Genomic DNA, 20,898 nt, shown 5'->3' on the forward strand with positions numbered 1-20,898 from the left:
TCACCGATAATTAGGTCTAAGGCCTCAGACAACATTGTTGCGCAAGCAACTGCCCAGTCTGCACTAGCAATGAGGTTCCCACACTAGCTGCTGAAATCACTGAGAGCTGGGTGGAACCTCAAGAGACGACTCCCCGAGGTCACAGTAGAGAGGCAGGTGGCTGCAGAAAGGGCTGGTGCAGAGCCATCGGCACCGGCGCAGATGACGGTGGGGTAGAGTGAACAGTGGCACGAAGGATGACAGCCGCGGAATGAATGATGGTACAGCGACAGCAGCAGGCAGGCAGCAGCAGGCAGTGACACAGAGCGAATGGCAACTGTGAGCCAGTTGTGGTGGCAGCAACACCTGAGACATTGCTTGATGTTTCTTCCCCCCATATCCCGGGTGGGAGGTGAACTCACATGAACACACCTCTGAACTCTGGGTCTTCGCTGACCAAGGACAGCAGCTGTGAGTGGGGTGCGGTGAAAGGAGAGGGGAGTGGTGTGTGAAAGGGACATTCGTTTGTTGGACTATCACACTGCAAAGTGAGAAATGGAGGCAAAGGACACTGCCCAATGTACTATGGTTGCGGGGGTGAGGTGGGGGGACTTTTGCTCAGGGTCAGATGTGTTCAAATCATGGTTATGGTGTTTTCCCAAATTAATGCCAGGTTCCTTTTCCCTTTTTATTAAAAGTTTTCTCTGCTATACACAGACTCAGTGCTTGCAAGTAGGGAAGTATCGCCTCTTAGAGGCGCCATGAAGTGGTGTTTAATTTTCCCAGATTACTGGGTGGGGGCTCGAGCTGGTTCTGGACCCCTGGATATTGAATCCGTTCCTTTTTGCTGCTAACTCCACCTAGCAGAAGGAATTACAGATGCCAATACATGGATTTAGAAGCTTACGTTATGCATCGAAGTCTGAAAAATATTGACCTACATTGTATTTGCAAGTTAAAAGTATTCTCATTCTTGGCTTTCTCCTTCTTCCTTTCATTCTAATGTGTTTCCCAAGTCTGTGATGTAAGGCTTGAGCCAGTGGTGTCACTGATGGAGGGTGTAAATGTTTGAATAATGGGGTCAAATATTTTGTCTTGCTGGTGGCTCTAATATCACTAGTATTAGTTTTTTAGCAATGAGCTAAATCAGACAGACAGCAGGCTGGCCAACTGCTGTGGGTCCCTAATAAGCCAGGTGAGTTACAAAACTGAAGCACTTTGGGACATAAGCTGCCTTTCAGTACATGTGGCTCCTGGTTGTATCATAGAATCATAGAATATCAGGGTTGGAAGGGGCCTCAGGAGGTCATCTAGTCTAACCCCCTGCTCAAAGCAGGACTGATCCCCAATTAAATCATCCCAGCCAGGGCTTTGTCAAGCCTGACCTTAAAAACTTCTAAGGAAGGAGATTCCACCACCTCCCTAGGTAACGCATTCCAGTGTTTCACCACCCTCCTAGTGAAAAAGTTTTTCCTAATATCCAACCTAAATCTCCCCCACTGCAACTTGAGACCATTACTCCTTGTTCTGTCATCAGCTACCACTGAGAACAGTCTAGAGCCATCCTCTTTGGAACCCCCTTTCAGGTAGCTGAAAGCAGCTATCAAATCCCCCCTCATTCTTCTCTTCCGTAGACTAAACATCCCCAGTTCCCTCAGCCTCTCCTCATAAGTCATGTGTTCCAGTCCCCTAATCATTTTTGTTGCCCTCTGCTGGACTCTTTCCAATTTTTCCACATCCTTCTTGTAGTGTGGGGCCCAAAACTGGACACAGTACTCCAGATGAGGCCTCACCAGTGTCGAACAGAGGGGAACGATCACGTCCCTCGATCTGCTGGCAATGCCCCTACTTATACATCCCAAAATGCCATTGGCCTTCTTGGCAACAAGGGCACACTGTTGACTCATATCCAGCTTCTCGTCCACTGTAACCCCTAGGTCCTTTTCTGCAGAACTGCTGCCGAGCCATTCGGTCCCTAGTCTCTAGCGGTGCATTGGATTCTTCCGTCCTAAGTGCAGGACTCTGCATTTGTCCTTGTTGAACCTCATCAGATTTCTTTTGGCCCAATCCTCCAATTCGTCTAGGTCCCTCTGTATCCTATCCCTACCCTCCAGCGTATTTACCTCTCCTCCCAGTTTAGTGTCATCTGCAAACTTGCTGAGGGTGCAATCCACACCATCCTCCAGATCATTTATGAAGATATTGAACAAAACCGGCCCCAGGACCGACCCTTGGGGCACTCCACTTGATACCAGCTGCCAACTAGACATGGAGCCATTGATCACTACCTGTTGAGCCCAACAATCTAGCCAGCTTTCTATCCACCTTATAGTCCATTCATCCAGCCCTTACTTCTTTAACTTGCTGGCAAGAATACTGTGGGAGACCGTATCAAAAGCTTTGCTAAAGTCAAGGAACAACACGTCCACTGCTTTCCCTTCATCCACAGAGCCAGTTATCTCGTCATAGAAGGCAATTAGATTAGTCAGGCATGACTTGCCCTTGGTGAATCTATGCTGACTGTTCCTGATCACTTTCCTCTCCTCTAAGTGCTTCAGAATTGATTCCTTGAGGACCTGCTCCATGATTTTTCCAGGGACTGAGGTGAGGCTGACTGGCCTGTAGTTCCCAGGATCCTCCTTCTTCCCTTTTTTAAAGATGGGTGCTACATTAGCCTTTTTCCAGTCATCCGGGACCTCCCCCGATCACCATGAGTTTTCAAAGATAATGGCCAATGGCTCTGCAATCACATCCGCCAACTCCTTTAGCACTCTCGGATGCAACGCATCTGGCCCCATGGACTTGTGCACATCCAGCTTTTCTAAATAGTCCCGAACCACTTCTTTCTCCACAGAGGGCTGGTCACCTCCTCCCCATGCTGTGCTGCCCAGTGCAGTCGTTTGGGAGCTGACCTTGTTCATGAAGACAGAGGCAAAAAAAGCACTGAGTACATTAGCTTTTTCCACATCCTCTGTCACTAGGTTGCCTCCCTCATTCAGTAAGGGTCCCACACTTTCCTTGACTTTCTTCTTCTTGCTAACATACCTGAAGAAACCCTTCTTGTTACTCTTAACATCTCTTGCTAGCTGCAACTCTAGGTGTGATTTGGCCTTCCTGATTTCACTCCTGCATGCCCGAGCAATATTTTTATACTCATCCCTGGTCATTTGTCAAATCTTCCACTTCTTGTACGCTTCTTTTTTGTATTTAAGATCAGCAAGGATTTCACTGTTAAGCCAAGCCAGTCGCCTGCCATATTTACAATTCTTTCTACACATCGGGATGGTTTGTCCCTGTAACTTCAATAAGGATTCTTTAAAATACAGCCAGCTCTCCTGGACTCCTTTCCCCCTCATGTTATTCTCCCAGGGGATCTTGCCCATCAGCTCCCTGAGGGAGTCAGAGTCTGCTTTTCTGAAGTCCAGGGACCATATTCTGCTGCTTTCCTTTCTTCCTTGTGTCAGGATCCTGAATTTGACCACCTCATGGTCACTGCCTCCCAGGTTCCCATCCACTTTTGCTTCCTCTACTAATTCTTCCTGGTTTGTGAGCAGCAGGTCAAGAAGAGCTCTGCCCCTAGTTGGTTCCTCCAGTACTTGCACCAGGAAATTGTCCCCTACATTTTCCAAAAACTTCCTGGATTGTCTGTGCACCGCTGTAGTGCTCTCCCAGCAGATATCAGGGTGATTGAAGTCTCCCATGAGAACCAGGGCGTGCGATCCAGTAACTTCTGCGAGTTGCCGGAAGAAAGCCTCGTCCACCTCATCCCCCTGGTCCGGTGGTCTATAGTAGACTCCCACCATGACATCACCCTTGTTGCTCACACTTTTAAACTTAATCCAGAGACTCTCAGGTTTTTCTGCAGTTTCATACTTGAGCTCTGAGCTGTCATACTGCTCTCTTACACACAGTGCAACTCCCCCACCTTTTCTGCCCTGCCTGTCCTTCCTGAACAGCTTATATCCATCCATGACAGTACTCCAGTCATGTGAGTTATCCCACCAAGTCTCTGTTATTCCAGTCACATCATAATTCCTTGACTTTGCCAGGACTTCCAGTTCTCCCTGCTTGTTTCCAAGGCTTCCTGCATTTGTGTATAGGCACTTGAGATTAACCTGCTGATTGCCCCTCTTTCTCAGTATGAGGCAGGAGCGCTCCCCTCTCACGCACTCCTGCTCGTGCTTCCTCCCAGTATCCCACTTCCCCACTTACCTCAGGGCTTTGGTCTCCTTCCCCCGGTGAACCTAGTTTAAACCCTCCTCACTAGGTTAGCCAGCCTGCTTGCAAAGATGCTCTTCCCTCTCTTCGTTAGGTGGAGCCCGTCTCTGCCTAGCACTCCTCCTTCTTGGAACACCATCCCATGATCAAAGAATCCAAAACCTTCTCTCCGACACCACCTGCGTAGCCATTCGTTGACTTCCACGATTCGACGGTCTCTACCCAGGCCTTTTCCTTCCACGGGGAGGATGGACGAGAACACCACTTGCGCCTCAAACTCCTTTATCCTTCTTCCCAGAGCCACGTAGTCTGCAGTGATCCGCTAAGGGTCATTCTTGGCAGTATCATTGGTGCCCACGTGGAGAAGCAGGAAGGGGTAGCGATCCGAGGGCTTGATGAGTCTCGGCAGTCTCTCCGTCACATCGCGAATCTTAGCTCCTGGCAAGCAGCAGACTTCTCGGTTTTCCCGGTCGGGGCGGCAGATAGATGACTCAGTCCCCTTGAGGAGAGAATCCCCGACCATCACCACCTGCTTCCTTCTCTTGGGAGCGGTGGTCGTGGAACCCCCAACCCTAGGACAGTGCATCTCATGCCTTCCAATCGGTGGAGTCTCCTTCTGCTCCCTTCCCTCAGACATATCATCTGGTCCACTCTCCGCATTAGTACCTGTGGAGAGAACATGAAAACGGTTACTTACCCCTACCGGCGTTGCTGGTACATGGACATTCCCCTTTTTTCTTCTGGAGGTCACATGATGCCAAATTTCTTCACCGTCCTCCTGTCCCCGATGTGCAGCCTGCTCTGAATCTTCAGAACCTTGTGCCCGTAGAAGCATATCCTGATGTCTGTCCAGGAAATCTTCAGTTTCTCTTATGTAACGCAGGGTCGATACCTGTTGCTCCAGACCTTGAACCTTCTCTTCCAATATGGAGACCTTGTGGTAATGTCAATCTCTCCAGTCTGTCTGTCTCGCTTTTGGAATTAGTATTATTTATTTACAGGCATCTGTGAAGTACCCTTCACCACAGTATTTGGGTGCATTCTACATCAGTGGTTTTCAACCTGTGTTCTGCAGACCCCGGGCGGTTCACAGACTATGCCTAAGGGTCCATGAAAGGTTGCCATTACCACAGAACAGTGGTTTTCAACCTGTGGTCTGCAGACCCCCTGGAGGTCCGCAGACTATGTCTAAGATTTCCAAAAGAGTTTGCACCTCCATTCAAAATTTTTTGGAGGTCTGCAAATGAAAAAAGGTTGAAAACCACTGTTCTACATGATTTAGATTAAAGAGTAAGACAACATTGGCCACAGCTGGAGAGCATATACTCCATTAGCTCCTGCAGCACTGAAATAGCTCATGTTAAAGGACTGAGGAAACCTAGCCAGTGGGCTAAGTGCCAGGAGATTCCAGGGCCTGCAGTTAGCGGGAGGGTTGGAAAAAGAAATTAATCTTAGGCTGTGTTCTAAAAATGGCCATCTTTGGGCTCAAGCAAATATTTGGTAGGCGTAAATTCCAGAAGGACCTGGTGCTGAGAATGCCTTGACCCAGTTTCCTCTTTGGATAGACAGATCTGGATTAAAGCATTCTCATAGCCGTGATATTGAGCTTCCACAGCTGGCCTCTCTTTGCCCATAATCAATATTACACAATGACTGTTCACATAGGTCTATCTGACAGGCTGCAAGAAGGATTTTCTTCAGCCCTTTTGTACAGCTGATTGGTGCAAAGGCATAGGTAATTCTTGCAGAAGATGGCCTTAACTGTTGAGTATCCTCTGTGTGCCCAATTAGCATAAGTAGGCTGACTCTTTCACACCGAATGAGCTGACAGGCATAAGGATGAGCTAGACTTCTGTGGTTAATTTTCTTTAACTAAGGTAGTGCTCATGGCAATCTGTTTTTTGCATTTCTGGTTTCTGCTCTCTGACTCCAACAAACATAACTTTGACAGCAAAGCAGAACTTCATGTTGGCAGCCAGAGATCGCAGAAATATCCAGGGTAGAGCCTGGGTGCTGCGGGGAGCATACTTAAAATGGTTTTGCGCCTTTGTTTAAGGGCCCAGTAAGTGCTTTTTAAAAGGGAGCAAGCCCTACTGGTGCAGCATATGCTCTGTTCCCAGCATCAGCATCAGACCTACAGCTGATTCTGGGGGGGCTTGGCCCTAGTTATGCCCCATGTAGGGTACGTGTACACTGCAATTAAAAACCTGCAGCTGGCCTGTGCCAGCTGACTTGGGCTAAGGGGCTGTTTAATTATAGTGTAGATACTTGGGCTCAGGCTGGAGCCTGTGAGGTGGGAGCTCCCAAAGCTTGGCCTGCAGCCCAAGCCCAAATGTCTACACGACAATTAAACAGCCCCTTAGCCTGAGCCCCACAACCCAAGTCAGCTGGTACAAGCCAGCCATGGGTGTTTTACTACAATGTAGAGATACCTCTAGTCACTCCCCACTCAGCATACCGTGTTAGCTTATGCCCTCTTGTGCTCCTGAAGTGCAAGCCCCAACACCCTGTCTGCTCCCATAGCACTTGCACAAGGGAAGGAAGGGTGGGTTATCTGTGCCCTCTCACCACTCTTGTGCACCCATGCTAGAGAGCCAGAACCTAGCAATGAATAGCACCTATACTGTTGTGATATAATAAAGACTTTGGTTGGGTTACTGTCAACCCAAAGCAGTTTAATTAAATAATAATGCTTAGCTCTTATTGCGCATTTCAGCTCTTTTCAAAGGAAGGTGAGTATCGTTTCTGGGGCACAGAGAGGTGACGTGGCTTTGCCTAAGGAACAGCAAAGCAGGAAGAGAAACCAGGTCTCCTGACTCCCAGTCTAATGCCTTATCCACAATACCTTCCATTTCTCCACCTATCCCCAGTGGCACAGGGAACTTGTCTTCAAGCCAGCCAGCTTCATCCTGCAATATATGCAGGACATGAGTGGTAACACCCCTTAAAATGTGATACCTTAGATGACTATCTTCCAAAGCTCAAGGCCTTGAGTCATTAGGGTGTCCTCACCATCTTTACGTACCTCACGGACTCCACATACTTAAAGTGATAATCATTTTGTTGGTCTAATTCTATTTAATCAGTTATGTAAGGATATTGCTCCTGTGTCTGTGCATGGGCGAGGTAGGCTAGAGGCAGCAGCTTCTTTAACATCTCCACGCCTTCTGTGCACACACTGGTACTGCTGGGTACAGAAATGATTAACAGTGTCTGATAAAATTCCTCTTCCTGCACAGTTATCAGCAGGTAGAGAGGAAAGAACATCTTACTATTATTGTGTTAAGTGACTGCTTGTAAGTATGTTTTAGTACAAGCTGTAATTTGTATGTGTGCCAAAACCAAACGGTGTGGAAATAAAATTGGTAAATGATCTAATCTATCATGTAGCTCAGTGAAACATGAGGCGATTTATATAAAGGGTTTAATGACTTTCTTCATCTCTCTTCTTAGGAAGACAACGCATCTGGCAAAATTTTGAGAAGGCTCAAGGCTTTAAAGAAGGCTCGTCTAAATAAAGGAGGGTTAAAGTGACATTGCAGTTACTTAATCCTGTGCTTTCCTTCCATGTGACTCGAGCAAGACTGAGGTACAGCTTTTCTTTTTCCCAGGGCACAGATTACACTGCTCCTAGCATCCTCCAGCAGCAGTTCTGTACATCAGAGTAGCAATGGAAATTAAACAAAGCAGTGGCAAGCATTTTACAGCAGGGCTGCAAGGTAAAGGTCAGGCATTTCCAAATCACAGTGAAAACCTTGCTGGCTGAAAAATGAATCCAAGGAAAATTCAGCTTTTGGACTGAGCCTTGAACCAAGAAGGACTGCATCATATCCTACCGAAGCTGTTCAAAGTGATCTGAAAGCTTTTGGATTTATTCAAAGTAGTTATTGAGCTACCAGTCTGAGGTGTGCCCATCAGTGTTTTCAGGGCAGCAAACCAGAACCTGAAAGTTAAAGAAGTGTCAAATGTATTGCATTTGTTTGCACTCCATTGAAAATGGACTCCTTGCTTTTGTATGTGTACAGTTTACAGCTTTAATTAGCAAGCCTTTTTTATCTTACAGATAAGGATTTAAAATTGCTCGCTGGAGATTAAAAGCCAATTGGCTTTTAATTTTACTTCTGATTTTGGATAGAAGCAGCAGTATATATATATATATATATATATGATGGAAAATTTGGTTTGTAAGTCATTTCCACATTGATCTTTGGACCTCTGGCAATTTTTGTTCAGGTTATCACAATTCTGTTATGTCCAGGATTGTATTCCACTGGAACAGCTTGCTAAACCAAATGGAAATGTGATCACTCTGTGGACTATGACAACAAGCTATATGAATGGCGGAGGTCTTGGAAACCACCGATATACCAGGTGGAATCGTGAGGACAGCGGAGAGGACTATGGGCGGACTGAGTGCTATGGAGAAGATGAGGAGGGCAGGAAGCGCAAGCTGACCCCGTTGGAGAAGCTAACCCAGGATATGTCCCAGGATGAAAAGGTGGTGAAGGAATTAACTCTGGGGAAGAGGATTGGATTCTATCGAGTCAGAGGGGAAATAGGGAGTGGGAATTTCTCACAAGTGAAGCTTGGAATTCATTCTCTAACCAAAGGTAGGCGATGCCATTTGCAACACGTTATGATTGTGGTGGTGCTGTGTATATATATGGTGCAGGGTTCTTTGGAGTGAAAGGCACTGTGTGAGTCCTACATACCTATACAGTTTTGGCAACATGTATTTATAGGCAGGGACACAGGTAAATGCTTAGGACTAGATTATCCCTTTCCTTTGAACAGGGGAAGGATCATTCCCCTATCTAGCACCTCCTGTGCCAGATTCAAGGAAAATTGCAGTCTCTGTGTTCCAGGACTTGCACAGGCTGCATCCCTTGGCTTCCAACCACCACAGATAGAATGAGCCTTGGCCCTGCCCCCACATCACACAATAAAGCTCATTAAAGGGTGGTTCTGTGTGCACATACCCCTGAATTCCTTGGAGCACTTGGAGGGGTTGTGCCTCTCCCCAGGGTCCTCGGCCACATGGCAGCCTGCACTTATGTGATCCGGCATGCCAGACTGAGGCTCAGACCACTCCAAGTGTGGCTCACTTCGCCCTGTCACCCCAGGTGCGACAGCCTGAACTTAGCGGTCACCTCAGCAGATCGTTCCGCAATCACGAATGATCCATCCGACCAGATGTCATACATTCCATCTTCCAAAGGTGGGGGTTTCCCCAGGTCAATCTGTTCTTCACTCGGAGCAACAGAAAGTGCCCAATGTTCTGCTCCTTCCAGAAACACAGCCCCGGCACAATCACGGACGCATTCCTGCTACTTTGTGGGGGGGATCACCTGTTGTATGCCTTTCCCCTGATCCCTCTCATGCGCAAGGTCCCCTGAGATGGGGCAGAGATAATTCTGCTGGCACCAGCATGGCCTTGACAACACTGATTACGCCACGCTCCTGGAGCTGTCAGTGGATGCCCTGATCACGTTGCCACTCCTCCCCAACCTGATCACACAGGACCACGGTTGTCTTCATCACCCCGACCTCATAGAATCATAGAATATCAGGGTTGGAAGAGACCTCAGGAGATCATCTAGTCCAACCCCCTGCTCAAAGCAGGACCAATCCCCAATTTTTGCCCCAGATCCCTAAATGGCCCCTTCAAGGATTGAACTCACAACCCTGGGTTTAGCAGGCCAATGCTCAAACTACTGAGCTATCCCTCCAGTCCCTCCACCTCACGGCCTGGAAGCTTCATGGCTGAACCCTATGGAGTTTCTATGCTCTAAACAGGTAAGGGAGGTCCTCCTCGGCAGCAGGAAACCCTCTACTAGAGCCACATATCTGGCAAAGTGGAACAGGTTTACTTGCTGGTGTGACCAGCATTGTACATCCCCACTTCAGATGTGTATACCTTCATCCTAGAATACCTTCTGCACCTGAAACAGCAAGGCCTGGCAGTGTCATCCATAAAGGTACACCTTGCAGCTATCTCGGCTTTCCACCCAGGAGCATCTGGACGTGGGATCTTAACTTGGTCCTCTCCAAATTAGTGGGGCCCCCGTTTGAACCACTGGCGACTTACTTCCTTCTCTACCTGTCATGGAAGGTAGCCTTCCTGCTCGCCCTTACCTCCGACCCACCTTATACGATTTTCCACAGGGATAAGGTACAACTCAGGCCTCACCCGGCCTTTCTTCCTAAGGTTGTGTCACGTATCCCTGCCTGTTTTTTATTCTAAGCCTCATGCCAGTAGCCAAGAGCAGAGGCTGCACTTTCTGGATGTTTGGCAGGCGCTAGCCTTCTACATCAAGCTCACTAAGCCGTTCAGGAAATTGAACCAGCTGTTCATAGTGGTGGCAGACCGGATGAAAGGTCTCCTGGGCTCTTCTCAAAGAATATCTTCCTGGATCGCATCCTGGATCATGTGCTACGAACTGGCCAAGATACCGGCCCCGGCACTTACAGCACACTCCACAAGGGCACAAGCCTCGTCGTCAGTGTTCCTGGCCCAGTTCCCGATACAAGAAATCTGTAGGGCAGCAACTTGGTCCTCGGTGCATACGTTCACTTCTTATTATGCCATCATCCAGCATGCCAGAGATGATACAGCATTCAGTAGAGTGGTGCTCCAGTCAGTGACTCCATAACTCCGACTCCACCGCCTAGGTAGGGCTTAGGAGTCACCTAATTGGAATCAAAATGAACAATCACTCAAAGAAGAAAAAACAGTTACTCACCTTGTCGTAACTGTTGTTCTTCAAGATGTGTTGCTCGTATCTATTCTAATACCCACCTACCCTCCTACCCCTCTGTCAGAGTCTCCGGCAAGAAGGAACTGAGGAGGTGCCGGGTTGGTGCCACTCCAGGGGGCTCCACAGCCGACCCGCCGGGAGCTACTAAGGGAAAACTTTCTGACGCCCGTGCATGCAGCGCGCGCACACCTAATTGTTCTCCTTAGCCACTGAGGACAGGACACAAAGCAATGGGCTTAAATTGCCACAAGGGCGATTTTAGGTTAGACATTAGGAAAAACTTCCTAACTGTAAGGGTAATTAAGCTGTGGAAGCTCCATCAAAGGAGGTTTTAAAGAACAGGTTGGACAAACTTGTCAGCGATGATCTAGCTAATACTTAGTCCTATCTCAGAGCACGGGATTGGACTAGATGACCTGTCGAGGTCCCTTCCAGTCCTACCTTTCTATGATTGTGCTTGCTGCAATGCTGAACATAGAGGAAGGTATGGTCTCTGTCCCAAAGAGCCTATACCTTGAGACACAGGCAATGGCTTCCTCCAGGCCCCAGGGGTGCTCAACTCCTCCCCGCACCGTCCGCTCCACTCTGCCCCAGGCCCCACCCCCACCCAACCCCTTCCTCCCAGTCCCCATCCCCTCCTCTTCCTGCCCAATTCTGCCCCCTCCTCCAAGCGCACCCCATCCCCATTCCTCTCCCCCCCCCGCCCCAGTGCCTCCTGCACACCACAGAACAGCTGATCGCGGAGGGTGGGAGGCACTGGGAGAAGTTGAGCGGCAGAGGCCCTAAGCACCCACTAATTTTTTTCCATGGGTGCTCCAGCCCTAGAACACCCACAGAGTCAGCACCTATGCACTGAGAATAAAATGTCTTCATTGTGGTTCATCAAAGACCACATAACCCACTGTTAATGTAGATCTAAAACAGTCACTCAGAATGAGCAGTAGGGGCCAGATTAATCTGTAAACAAATCCTGCTTTTTTATGCTATTTCAGTGACACAAAGCTGCTGCTGTGCTAAGTTTAACCAGGTTTCAGAATAGCAGCCGTGTTAGTCTGTATCCGCAAAAAGAAAAGGAGGACTTGTGGCACCTTAGAGACTAATAAATCTATTTGAGCATAAGCTTTCGTGAGCTCACAAAAGCTTATGCTCAAATAAATTTGTTAGTCTCTAAGGTGCCACAAGTCCTCCTTTTCTTTTACGTTTAACCAGGTTATCCATTTATGTATACAACGTGTTCACTGGGGTGAAGAAATGGGGGTCACAATGTACTGATGATACGTATGTAAGCATGGCTGCTTTGCATCACCAGATTAGCACGAAGTAGCAGGAGCAGTTCATTGGTATAGTCCTACTTAGCAGTAGGTACATGAACTGGTAGGTGGCTTCTGAGCACACTTACTGGATTGGGCCCCACATGTGAGTAAGGTAGACAAATGTCTATCTCCCTAGGCTTTGTGGATCACTCTGGGTTTCAGATGGAGACAGGCATCCAGCTGCCTGGACTACGGTAGCAGTATGTGTGAGCACCTATTTTTGCTGTAAGCACCTACTTTGTTTGGTGGCAGCCAAGCAAGAATTTTGTGGCGCACAGTAGAGCCTAAAACTGGGACATAAGGGCCTAAGTACCTTTGTTTTCACTAGTTGCGTATTAAAGTTAGTTCTGTCCAGGTTATAACTTTACATTCTCCAGTCCTCAATCCACTAGATAATCATTGTGTCCTCAAGCGCCTTCAGTGGAAAAAGCAGGAATTACAGCAATAGCTGGAGCGTGGACAGCTGCTGCACAGGAAATGGGCGGTGGAAACACCACAGAGACAAGCTTGTTAAAAGCCTAACTGGTTGGGATGCAAACACCAGCAAAATCAATGATACTTGCTAGGGATCCATCACAGTCTCTTTCTGCTTATCGCTCTTTGTTTTGTCCATTGTCCATTCACAAGGGTGACTAACCCCCTTGGTATTTTGCACCTGCCTCAACAATGTATGTTATCATATGATCAGATTGGTACAAGAGGCTAGAATCTTAGGGCTAAATTGACAAGGGGAGTTTAGGCACCTAACTGCCACTTCAGGCACCACTGGCATTCACAAAACCACCACTCAGCTGCTGCTACTCTCTGTAGGCACCTAAAGTCCCTCAGGGCTGAATCCCTAAAGGGGCTTAGACTCAGCATTGCAACACCTAACTTTTAGATGCCCTGTGCCTAATGGAATCCACAGCCCTGAGTTTGTTGCCCAGCTCCCTATACAATGCGTAGGGAGAGTTAGGTGCCTATGAATGGGATTCACAAAAGCCAGCATATTGAGCAGGGAGCCATCTAAGCTAATCAATAAGACATACTGTGGAGAGGGACCTAAGCCCCACCACGGAAAGTGAGTGAGGAATCTCCCTCGATTTGGGATTCATGCTGGAAACCCTCTCCTAAAGTTAGGCTAAACCCGATCAGTCCTTTCTCACAAAAACCAAGGAGGTGGTGCCTTCCTTGAATGCAATAGCCCACTACTCAGACCACTCACTTAGCATATGGGAGACCCAGGTTCAGACCCCTGCTGGGGAGCAGCAACTTGAACCCAGCTCTGCCACCTCTCCGTTAAATACTCAAATCACCAGGTTAGTGGGGTGTGGTTCTCTCATTCTTTCCTACTGCAGCTGTTCCACTTTGTATCAATTAGAGCAGGGGCTTGAACTTGGTTTTCCCCCATCATTGCTCAGTGGCCTAATCACTGAGCTATAGCATCATTTAACTTTGTTGTTGGCCCAATTACTATTTAAAGAGTCTTATTCACCCCTTATTCCCCAAGTCACTCTTCTTCTCACACCCTCTTTTGAGGACTATGCAGAATTTGAAAAAATGGATCATTATGGAAATTAAATCTGCCACTTTTGTAAGATAAGGTTATACTTTAAGTTTGTCTGTGGTATCAGACAGCATCTAATCTTTGCTGCTGATGTAAATATCTGAAACAAAGCTTAGAACAGGCATGAAGGAATCGCTTTGCAAAGCAACAAAGAAGCCAGGATGTACTTTAAGTGCAACTTTAGCCCCAGTCAATTAATTTTCTAATAGTTAATCTTCTTAAATTTTGAGTTAGGTCAAAAGTTAAAACCTTGAATCTTCATAATAGCTCCAAATCCTGTATGTAGGAACTCAGCACTTAGCACAATGGATCCTAAGGTAACAGAAGTATCACAATTTTCTACATCTAGGAGCCCCTAGTTACTTCAATGGTAGCATGAGCAGGCCATTAGTTTGGTGGGGGAGGGGAGGTGCGGATGTGTGTGTTAATAAAGAAATCTGAAAAAACCACCTTTGTCTCAAATATTGCTATTAGTGCGACATGCTTTAACTTCAGTTAAACATTTCAATATGTGTGGGTGAAATATCAGTCTAACAGATATAGATTTGTCACTGTACAGGTTAAGAAACCTCAACATTTTGCATCATTTCTGTTTCCTAGTAATTTAAAATGCATAAAACCATCCAGATCTCAAAACTGTAATTATATAATTAGTTAAGTTGATGCTTCTAAAAGATACTGCAATTTTAGCCCAACATATGAGGAATTTCTTTTAAATGCACAGAACAAGTACATGCAACATGAGCCAGGGTAGGGCAAGCTTCCCCCCACTGCCCCGTTAAGTCCTTTTTTGCTGAGCAGTCCAGCTGTGGTACTGGTGGTGGTTCAGTGATGTGGACGCCTGCCCAGTCTGAATCAGCCAGAAATCACCAAATCATTTCACGTAAGCAACACACCAGTTATCCAGTGTTAACTTATAGTTAATAACAGCCTTGGCAGGTTTCAGATTGGTGATCTAGACGTGAAAGGCTCCTTATCCTATTATTAACTGCCTGATCCATCCTGTCCCCAGTGAGGAAATATAATTATACATTACACTCACAAAAATGCAATTTAAAAATCCTAGTCTAGAGAATCCTGATTACTTTGGCATATTACTGGGCAACAATTAAATCAACAGAAATACTGCCATATGCAAAGCTTACAGTATATTGTTTTTCATGACCAATATAAGTGTTCAGATACTATAGTGACTGATATTCTATTATAGCAGTTAAGATTGAAGCTTGCTTCTTATTATAAACTGATTTTTCAGCCTCTCTTATGACTTTAAAAAAAAGAAGTAACATCCCTCTGCACATTGCATGTGCCATATCTCATTACAGGATACACATTTACTGAGAACACTGGTTTAAAAAAACAACAGAAAAGGCATTTTAAAGCTGAAGTGCCTGATTCCTCTCTCACACTAGTGTAATTCAGACATAAACTCACTCAAGTCACTGCAGTTACACAGTTGTAAAATGAAAGAAGACTAAGCCCCACAGCGTTTTGAATATTTTCTGTCTTAACTTTTGAAAAACATCATTTTCTCTTTTGGGGGGTGGTTTTTTTTTGGCTTCCCATACCTCCAAACTTGCTTGGCTTATGAAGGCCAAATGATCTTTGTTTTGTTGTCCTAGCTGAGCAAAAGAACCTTTTAGGATTTTTTAACAGTTGGTGAAGACTAACATTATTTCCAATTTTAATAATGAGTGGAATTTCAAGAGGCAGAATATAATTAGAATTTGACCTGGACATCAGGGTAACACCAGGACTCTTACAAAAAGATCGTAAGAATTTTTATAAGCCAGAATTTTGTAAGCCAGTGCCACCTAACACCATGATGGCACATTGGTTCAGCAGGTGGAATTACTAACACCCCTTCTTGAAGCATGTAAGCGTTTTTGTGTTGGTCTCTCATCCAAATACTAACCTGATCTGACTGCTTAATTTATGAGAGCACATGAGCTCATAAGTAGAGTTAGTTGAAAAATGCTCCTCCCCCCTGGAAAATGTTGACGTTTCATCAACATTTGTAACCCCCTTTAGGGTTGAAAATTAAAGAATGAACATTGTCAGCCAAAGAGAGCCAAAAAAAATCAGCTTTGTGGTGAAAAAAACCCAACATGTTTTAAGGAAAGCAGATTTCCCACAAAAAAATTTGTTTATTTGAACCCCCAATTTTCCATCAATACAAAAGTTCAATGGAAAATTTTCAGCAAGCCCTATTCATAGGCCAACGTGATCTCTCTCCAGGATTCAGTAACATACATGCGGGCCCAGACCAATCTCTGACTCTGGTGTCCTCCCTGCTCCTTCCTTTCCTTGGTATTCCCTTTATTGCTGCGTGATTGATATTAAAGGAGATGTTGCTCAATGATAAGATACTGCTTCCCCTAAAAAGCAAACAATCAAATCAAGCAACATATCATGGGTCACATGCAGCAGATAGCTCTTCTGGAACCAGTGAAAGAAAATAGAACAAAAACCTCATGCATGGGGAAAGATGGAGGGTTTGCAAGCCTTTAGAATATGTATGTATTCTATATATGTATAGCAAAGAGAAGAAGAAAAGGTCAGAGAGAGGGAAGGGCTTGGGGGCTTTAAAACATCTCTTGGAGTGGCTGGAGAGGGAATGCAGGAAGGAAAGGGCAGGGCCATGAGAAAGAGATGGAAATGAGGATCAAAAAGAGGAGAAAGGGATAAAAGGGCACAGGGAAAAATGGGAAGTCTTAGAGAGGGAAAGTGGTGTTGCTTCCCCTTGTTTTCAGACAATGGTAGAGTGAACTCTTTTTTATGAACATTGAATCCTAATTGAAATTTACATGTGTGTGTCATAGGTTATATACTAAAGTTGTGACATTCAGGAATCATGGTGAGAGATTTGTCTTTGTTTCCCTGCACCAGGCACCTGACACAGATCAGTGTTTCAAAAGATTCTTACCTCTGTCACATGGCAGAAATCAGTATCCACTGATTGTGGTCTCTAATCTTTATTTATTAGAAAGACTAGAAAACGACAATGAACATTGTTAACGCCTGTTCTTTGTATATATTTCCATAATTTTTAATTTAAATACTGATGCAGTTTAGCATTTTTTTGTATCTCAGCCAATAAATGACTCCTGAGCGTGACTAGTCCAAGTTTTCATGCAGCTGTTGATTTGGAAGTCATAGCATGGTGGCACGGTTCCACCAGAAGTGAATACTGCAGTATAAATGCTAATGATCCCCACCCACATTGCAGTGTGGGGGCTGGTGAGGTTTGATTTTGCAATGCACAGCAGAGGATATTGTTCCAAGAAAACATATTAAAACCTGGGGCATAACTGATACTTGGGTGACATTCACCTAAGAACGTAAGGACTGTAGTAGGCCTCCACTGTAGCGGACTATGGTAGTTCTGCTCTACTGGATGTTGGCAGCTAGAGAGGGGACACACAGAGGGCCTCAGCACCCCTGAGTGTAGCAAAGGTGGGCCCAGGGCCTGTTCTGAATTCACCATTGTGGACAGGACATTTAGGGGGAGGGTTACATAGATCCAGTGGACACAAACCCCTATGTTGGGATTGTGCAGAAGTCTCAGCCCCTGGTCCAGGCTAGGAATTGGAGTCACAGCTGAGGATAGGCTGCAGAGGGGCACTGTTTCCTTTCTGCCCCCCAGCCTTGCACAACACGACACTGATGTGCTCTTGTCTACTAAATACCATCTTTCTCAGGCCTGCCAGAACTGGGAGGAGAAAGGTGGAAGAAGAGCAGTGCAGACACAGCCTGGCAAACTGAATCCCCTTTTCTAAATCAGTGCACTCCGCATGTATCCAAAGGTTGTATGCACCCAGACCTTGGCTACATTAGCAACAGGGTTCATTTACAACTTGCTTGAATGTGTCTCTAATAGTTTGTGGCTGATAATAGGACGGAGGACTGTAATTCCTTGGTCTAATTTCAGTTGTTGGGTTTGGTGTGTGGGTGCCAGGTAGTGCTGGTGGCCTGTGATAAACAGGAGGTCAGACTAGGCAAACTCGTGGTCCCTTCTGGCCTTAACTTCTATGACTCTCTCCCTAAAGGCCTTTGAAAATAGGCATCATCCTGTGCACACAGAAAAGTAACATCTGCAAGACCTGCTGCACAACACATGCAACTGCGACCTGGACAGGCGGTGGGGCTTTTGTTGACGTCGTCTTGGAACCCTGGGCCTGATGGTAAGCCCAGGGGGTCCAAAAAGGCCATTGTGTTGGAGACAATGGGGATGCCTTGCCATCGGTGTCTCCCTCTGTCGCTGGTCCAATCTGTGCCTGCTGTGGCAGGAACAGAAGGAGTCCCCATCAGAGTCGGACGAGACCGATCTCAACCGTGATGACCACGGTGGCGCCAAAGGTTATTGCGCTGGGAACCGACGATGCAGGGGAACGGTGCCGAGGTACCCTTGCTGGGAATCCGTGAGCTCCTCTCACGGTGCTAGGGAAGGAGAGCATCGCCTCACTGGTGCCGGGGAGCCAAGCCTGGAACCTAGTGCCAAATAACAGTGTCTTGGCAACCATGATCGGGAGCGGCGCCGGGGCGAATGGTGCCAGACCGGCGATGGTGATCTCCTCAGTATGGCTGGCTTGCCTCTAGACAGTGCCGGATGATGCGGCACTGGAGGCTCATCCCTGACTGCCAGGGGCTGGGGTGCCATCATGGCAATGAGATCCCTGGCGGCTTCAAAAGTGTCCGGTGTGGAGGGCAGCTCTAGTTCCTCCACCTGGCACTGCTCTGGGGAGTCGCTGGATACCAGACTCGACAGTCTCCTCAGGGGAACCGAAGTCAATGGCACCAACTCCTGATGTTTGGGCACTAAATGCTCCTTCGTGGGATGCACTGCCAGTCCTGCTGTCTTTGGCATGGGGAGCGCCCCCTGTTGGTCTTCCTATGCCACTTGTGCAGCAGTGGTTAATGGGAGTGGTGCCGGGCTGAAGCTTGCAGTGCCGAGAAGCACCGGTGCTGCGGGTTTCTTAGACTAGAGTCCTTCCTCGGCACCATGTCATGCGAGGCACTCTGTACGGACACGCTTGGTGCCGGGTCCTGACGATCAACAGCAGGCTGAGGATGAAGAACGGATTCCATCAGCAATTGTTTCAGTCGGAAGTCTCACTCCTTTTTTGTCCTGGGGTGGAAAGCTCTACAGATTTTGCACTTGTCTGTTTGGTGCACCTCCTCCAGACACTTCAGACACGAGTAATGAGGGTCACTCGTTGGCATAGGTTTGCTGCAGGCTCCGCAGGGTTTGAACCCTTGGGCTCGTGGCATGCCCCAGAGCCCAGAGAGGGAAGGGTTAGGGATTGGGGAAAAAAAAAAAAACACTCCCCAACCCTTATCACTATATACTAACTATTACTACTAACTAAGAACTAAACTACAACGATCAGAAATTACGCTAAGGGAAGCACTTGCTAGGCAAGCAACCACAGTTCCAACAACTGTCACTAGTGGTAAGAAGGAACTGAGGAGGAGCTGGGTCAGCAGGGGCATATATTCAGTGCCATGAAGGCACCACTCCAGGGGGCTCCACTGCTAAGGGAAAACCTAATTGGAGTTTATATGAGCGATCACTCAAAGAATTGAGATTTTAAAAAGTTTTCAGTTAAATGAGCATTGTTTTAAAGTAAGAGTGTTGATATAAATATTTGTTGTAGTAATACATTCCAATACATTTTACTCTCCAGAAAAAGTAGCAATTAAGATTTTGGACAAGACCAAGTTGGACCAGAAGACTCAACGCTTACTGTCCCGTGAAATTTCCAGCATGGAAAAACTGCACCACCCAAACATTATCAGACTTTACGAAGTGGTCGAAACATTGTCAAAACTGCACCTTGTGATGGAGTATGCAGGAGGTGGGGAACTCTTTGTTAAAATCAGCACAGAGGGAAAGTTAGCAGAAATGGAAAGTAAATTAATTTTCTCCCAGATTGCATCTGCTGTGAAGCACATGGTAAGTTGTTTTTCTGTAGGCCTAAATTACCCTGCATTACTTTAGCAGACTTCATGTATTTTTGTTTTGTGTTGCACCACGTAAGAGTAGTGCTAATGAAAGGTTCCTGAAAGGCAGCTCTGGACACTAAAAATCCCCGTAGAACAGATACCCCCACGTGCAGTGGCAATGTAGACTTCCCCACATCACTGTTCTTCAGCCTTTGTCTAGGGATATTGCTTTTAGGGAGAGACAGTACTGTTGTCTCCATGCCCATTCAACTCTTGGCCTCTCTGTTTAATGCCTAACTATGCTGCCTTTGCGGTGTGTTTTCTGATACTGTCACCTCTTCTTTGGATGTCGGACTGAGAACACAAAACTCATTTCACATAAAGCAACACACCAGTATGACAACTTTCCTTACTCTTGTGCAGCACTCTCATCCACATGTGAAGTCATAAGCTAGGTGTTACATCTGTAAACACACTGAATGAGACAGTCTATATCATGCCAACTACTGGAACCCAGAATTAGCATGTTAGAGCAGGTTTCTGTTTTTGTAGGTAATGGAAGTGCTAATAATGGGGAGGGAGAACGCAGCAGATGAGAGGGAACAGCATAATGGCACCCGTTAGCACTGCTGTAGTTTTAGAATAAATCAAGGTCTAAAAAGTGATGATAATCCCATTTAGAAGATCTTCGTGGATCAAATTCAACCCTGGCCTAAACTTCTATAGAAGTCAATGGGAGTTTGGTCTGCTTTTTAATCAAGACTAAAGACTGCTGAGGTATCATCCACAGAAACATTCAAAAAGAGATCAAAGGATGTTCTGTTTGGATACAGGATAGTGCATAAAGGCCAATCACATGCCTTTGGCATTAAATTCTAATCCCACACAAACACAGTAATAAGATGGAGGTATGGTTAAAAGTACTTATCAGTAAAGTAAGGTAAAAAACGTGAAAGATATTGTAATTATTGCAAAAACAGTGTTATAAACCCCTTAAAAGAAATATGAATATTAGGGTTAGGAAATGCAGTTAGGTTGTTCAGGTGCCTTTAACCGTACAACTATGATTAATGCATGTGTTGTTATGGTGTCAGAGTACATTGATTTTTAAAGACACCTTACAGCTTTTTCTCCCCCA

The 20,898-nt window shown here is 46.3% G+C and overlaps 2 protein-coding genes across 4 annotated transcripts in view; one reads left to right on the plus strand and one right to left on the minus strand.

Annotated features, from left to right (window-relative positions):
• The window catches only part of NIM1K (NIM1 serine/threonine protein kinase), an 84,552-nt gene that overhangs the window by 59,880 nt on the left and 3,774 nt on the right, over window positions 1–20,898 (plus strand). Inside the window, exons 2-4 of one of the 3 annotated variants that reach the window (XM_007052827.4) lie at window positions 7,651–7,786; window positions 8,431–8,807; window positions 19,502–19,770. In XM_007052827.4, coding sequence (XP_007052889.2) covers window positions 8,516–8,807; window positions 19,502–19,770 — 561 coding nt within the window. In that variant the 5' untranslated portion in view covers window positions 7,651–7,786; window positions 8,431–8,515. Of the gene's footprint in view, window positions 1–7,650; window positions 8,808–17,863; window positions 18,217–19,501; window positions 19,771–20,898 lie in introns of those variants that run through there. The other 2 variants (XM_043546531.1, XM_043546530.1) reach the window with 2 other exon arrangements.
• The window catches only part of HMGCS1 (3-hydroxy-3-methylglutaryl-CoA synthase 1), a 35,771-nt gene continuing 25,159 nt past the window's right edge, over window positions 10,287–20,898 (minus strand). Inside the window, exon 11 of the mRNA XM_043546526.1 lies at window positions 10,287–10,887. The gene's annotated coding sequence lies outside the window, so the exon portion shown is untranslated. The remainder of the gene's footprint in view (window positions 10,888–20,898) is intronic.

The sequence above is a fragment of the Chelonia mydas genome, chromosome 5, assembly GCF_015237465.2.
Source record: "Chelonia mydas isolate rCheMyd1 chromosome 5, rCheMyd1.pri.v2, whole genome shotgun sequence".
Lineage (NCBI taxonomy): Eukaryota > Metazoa > Chordata > Testudines > Cheloniidae > Chelonia > Chelonia mydas.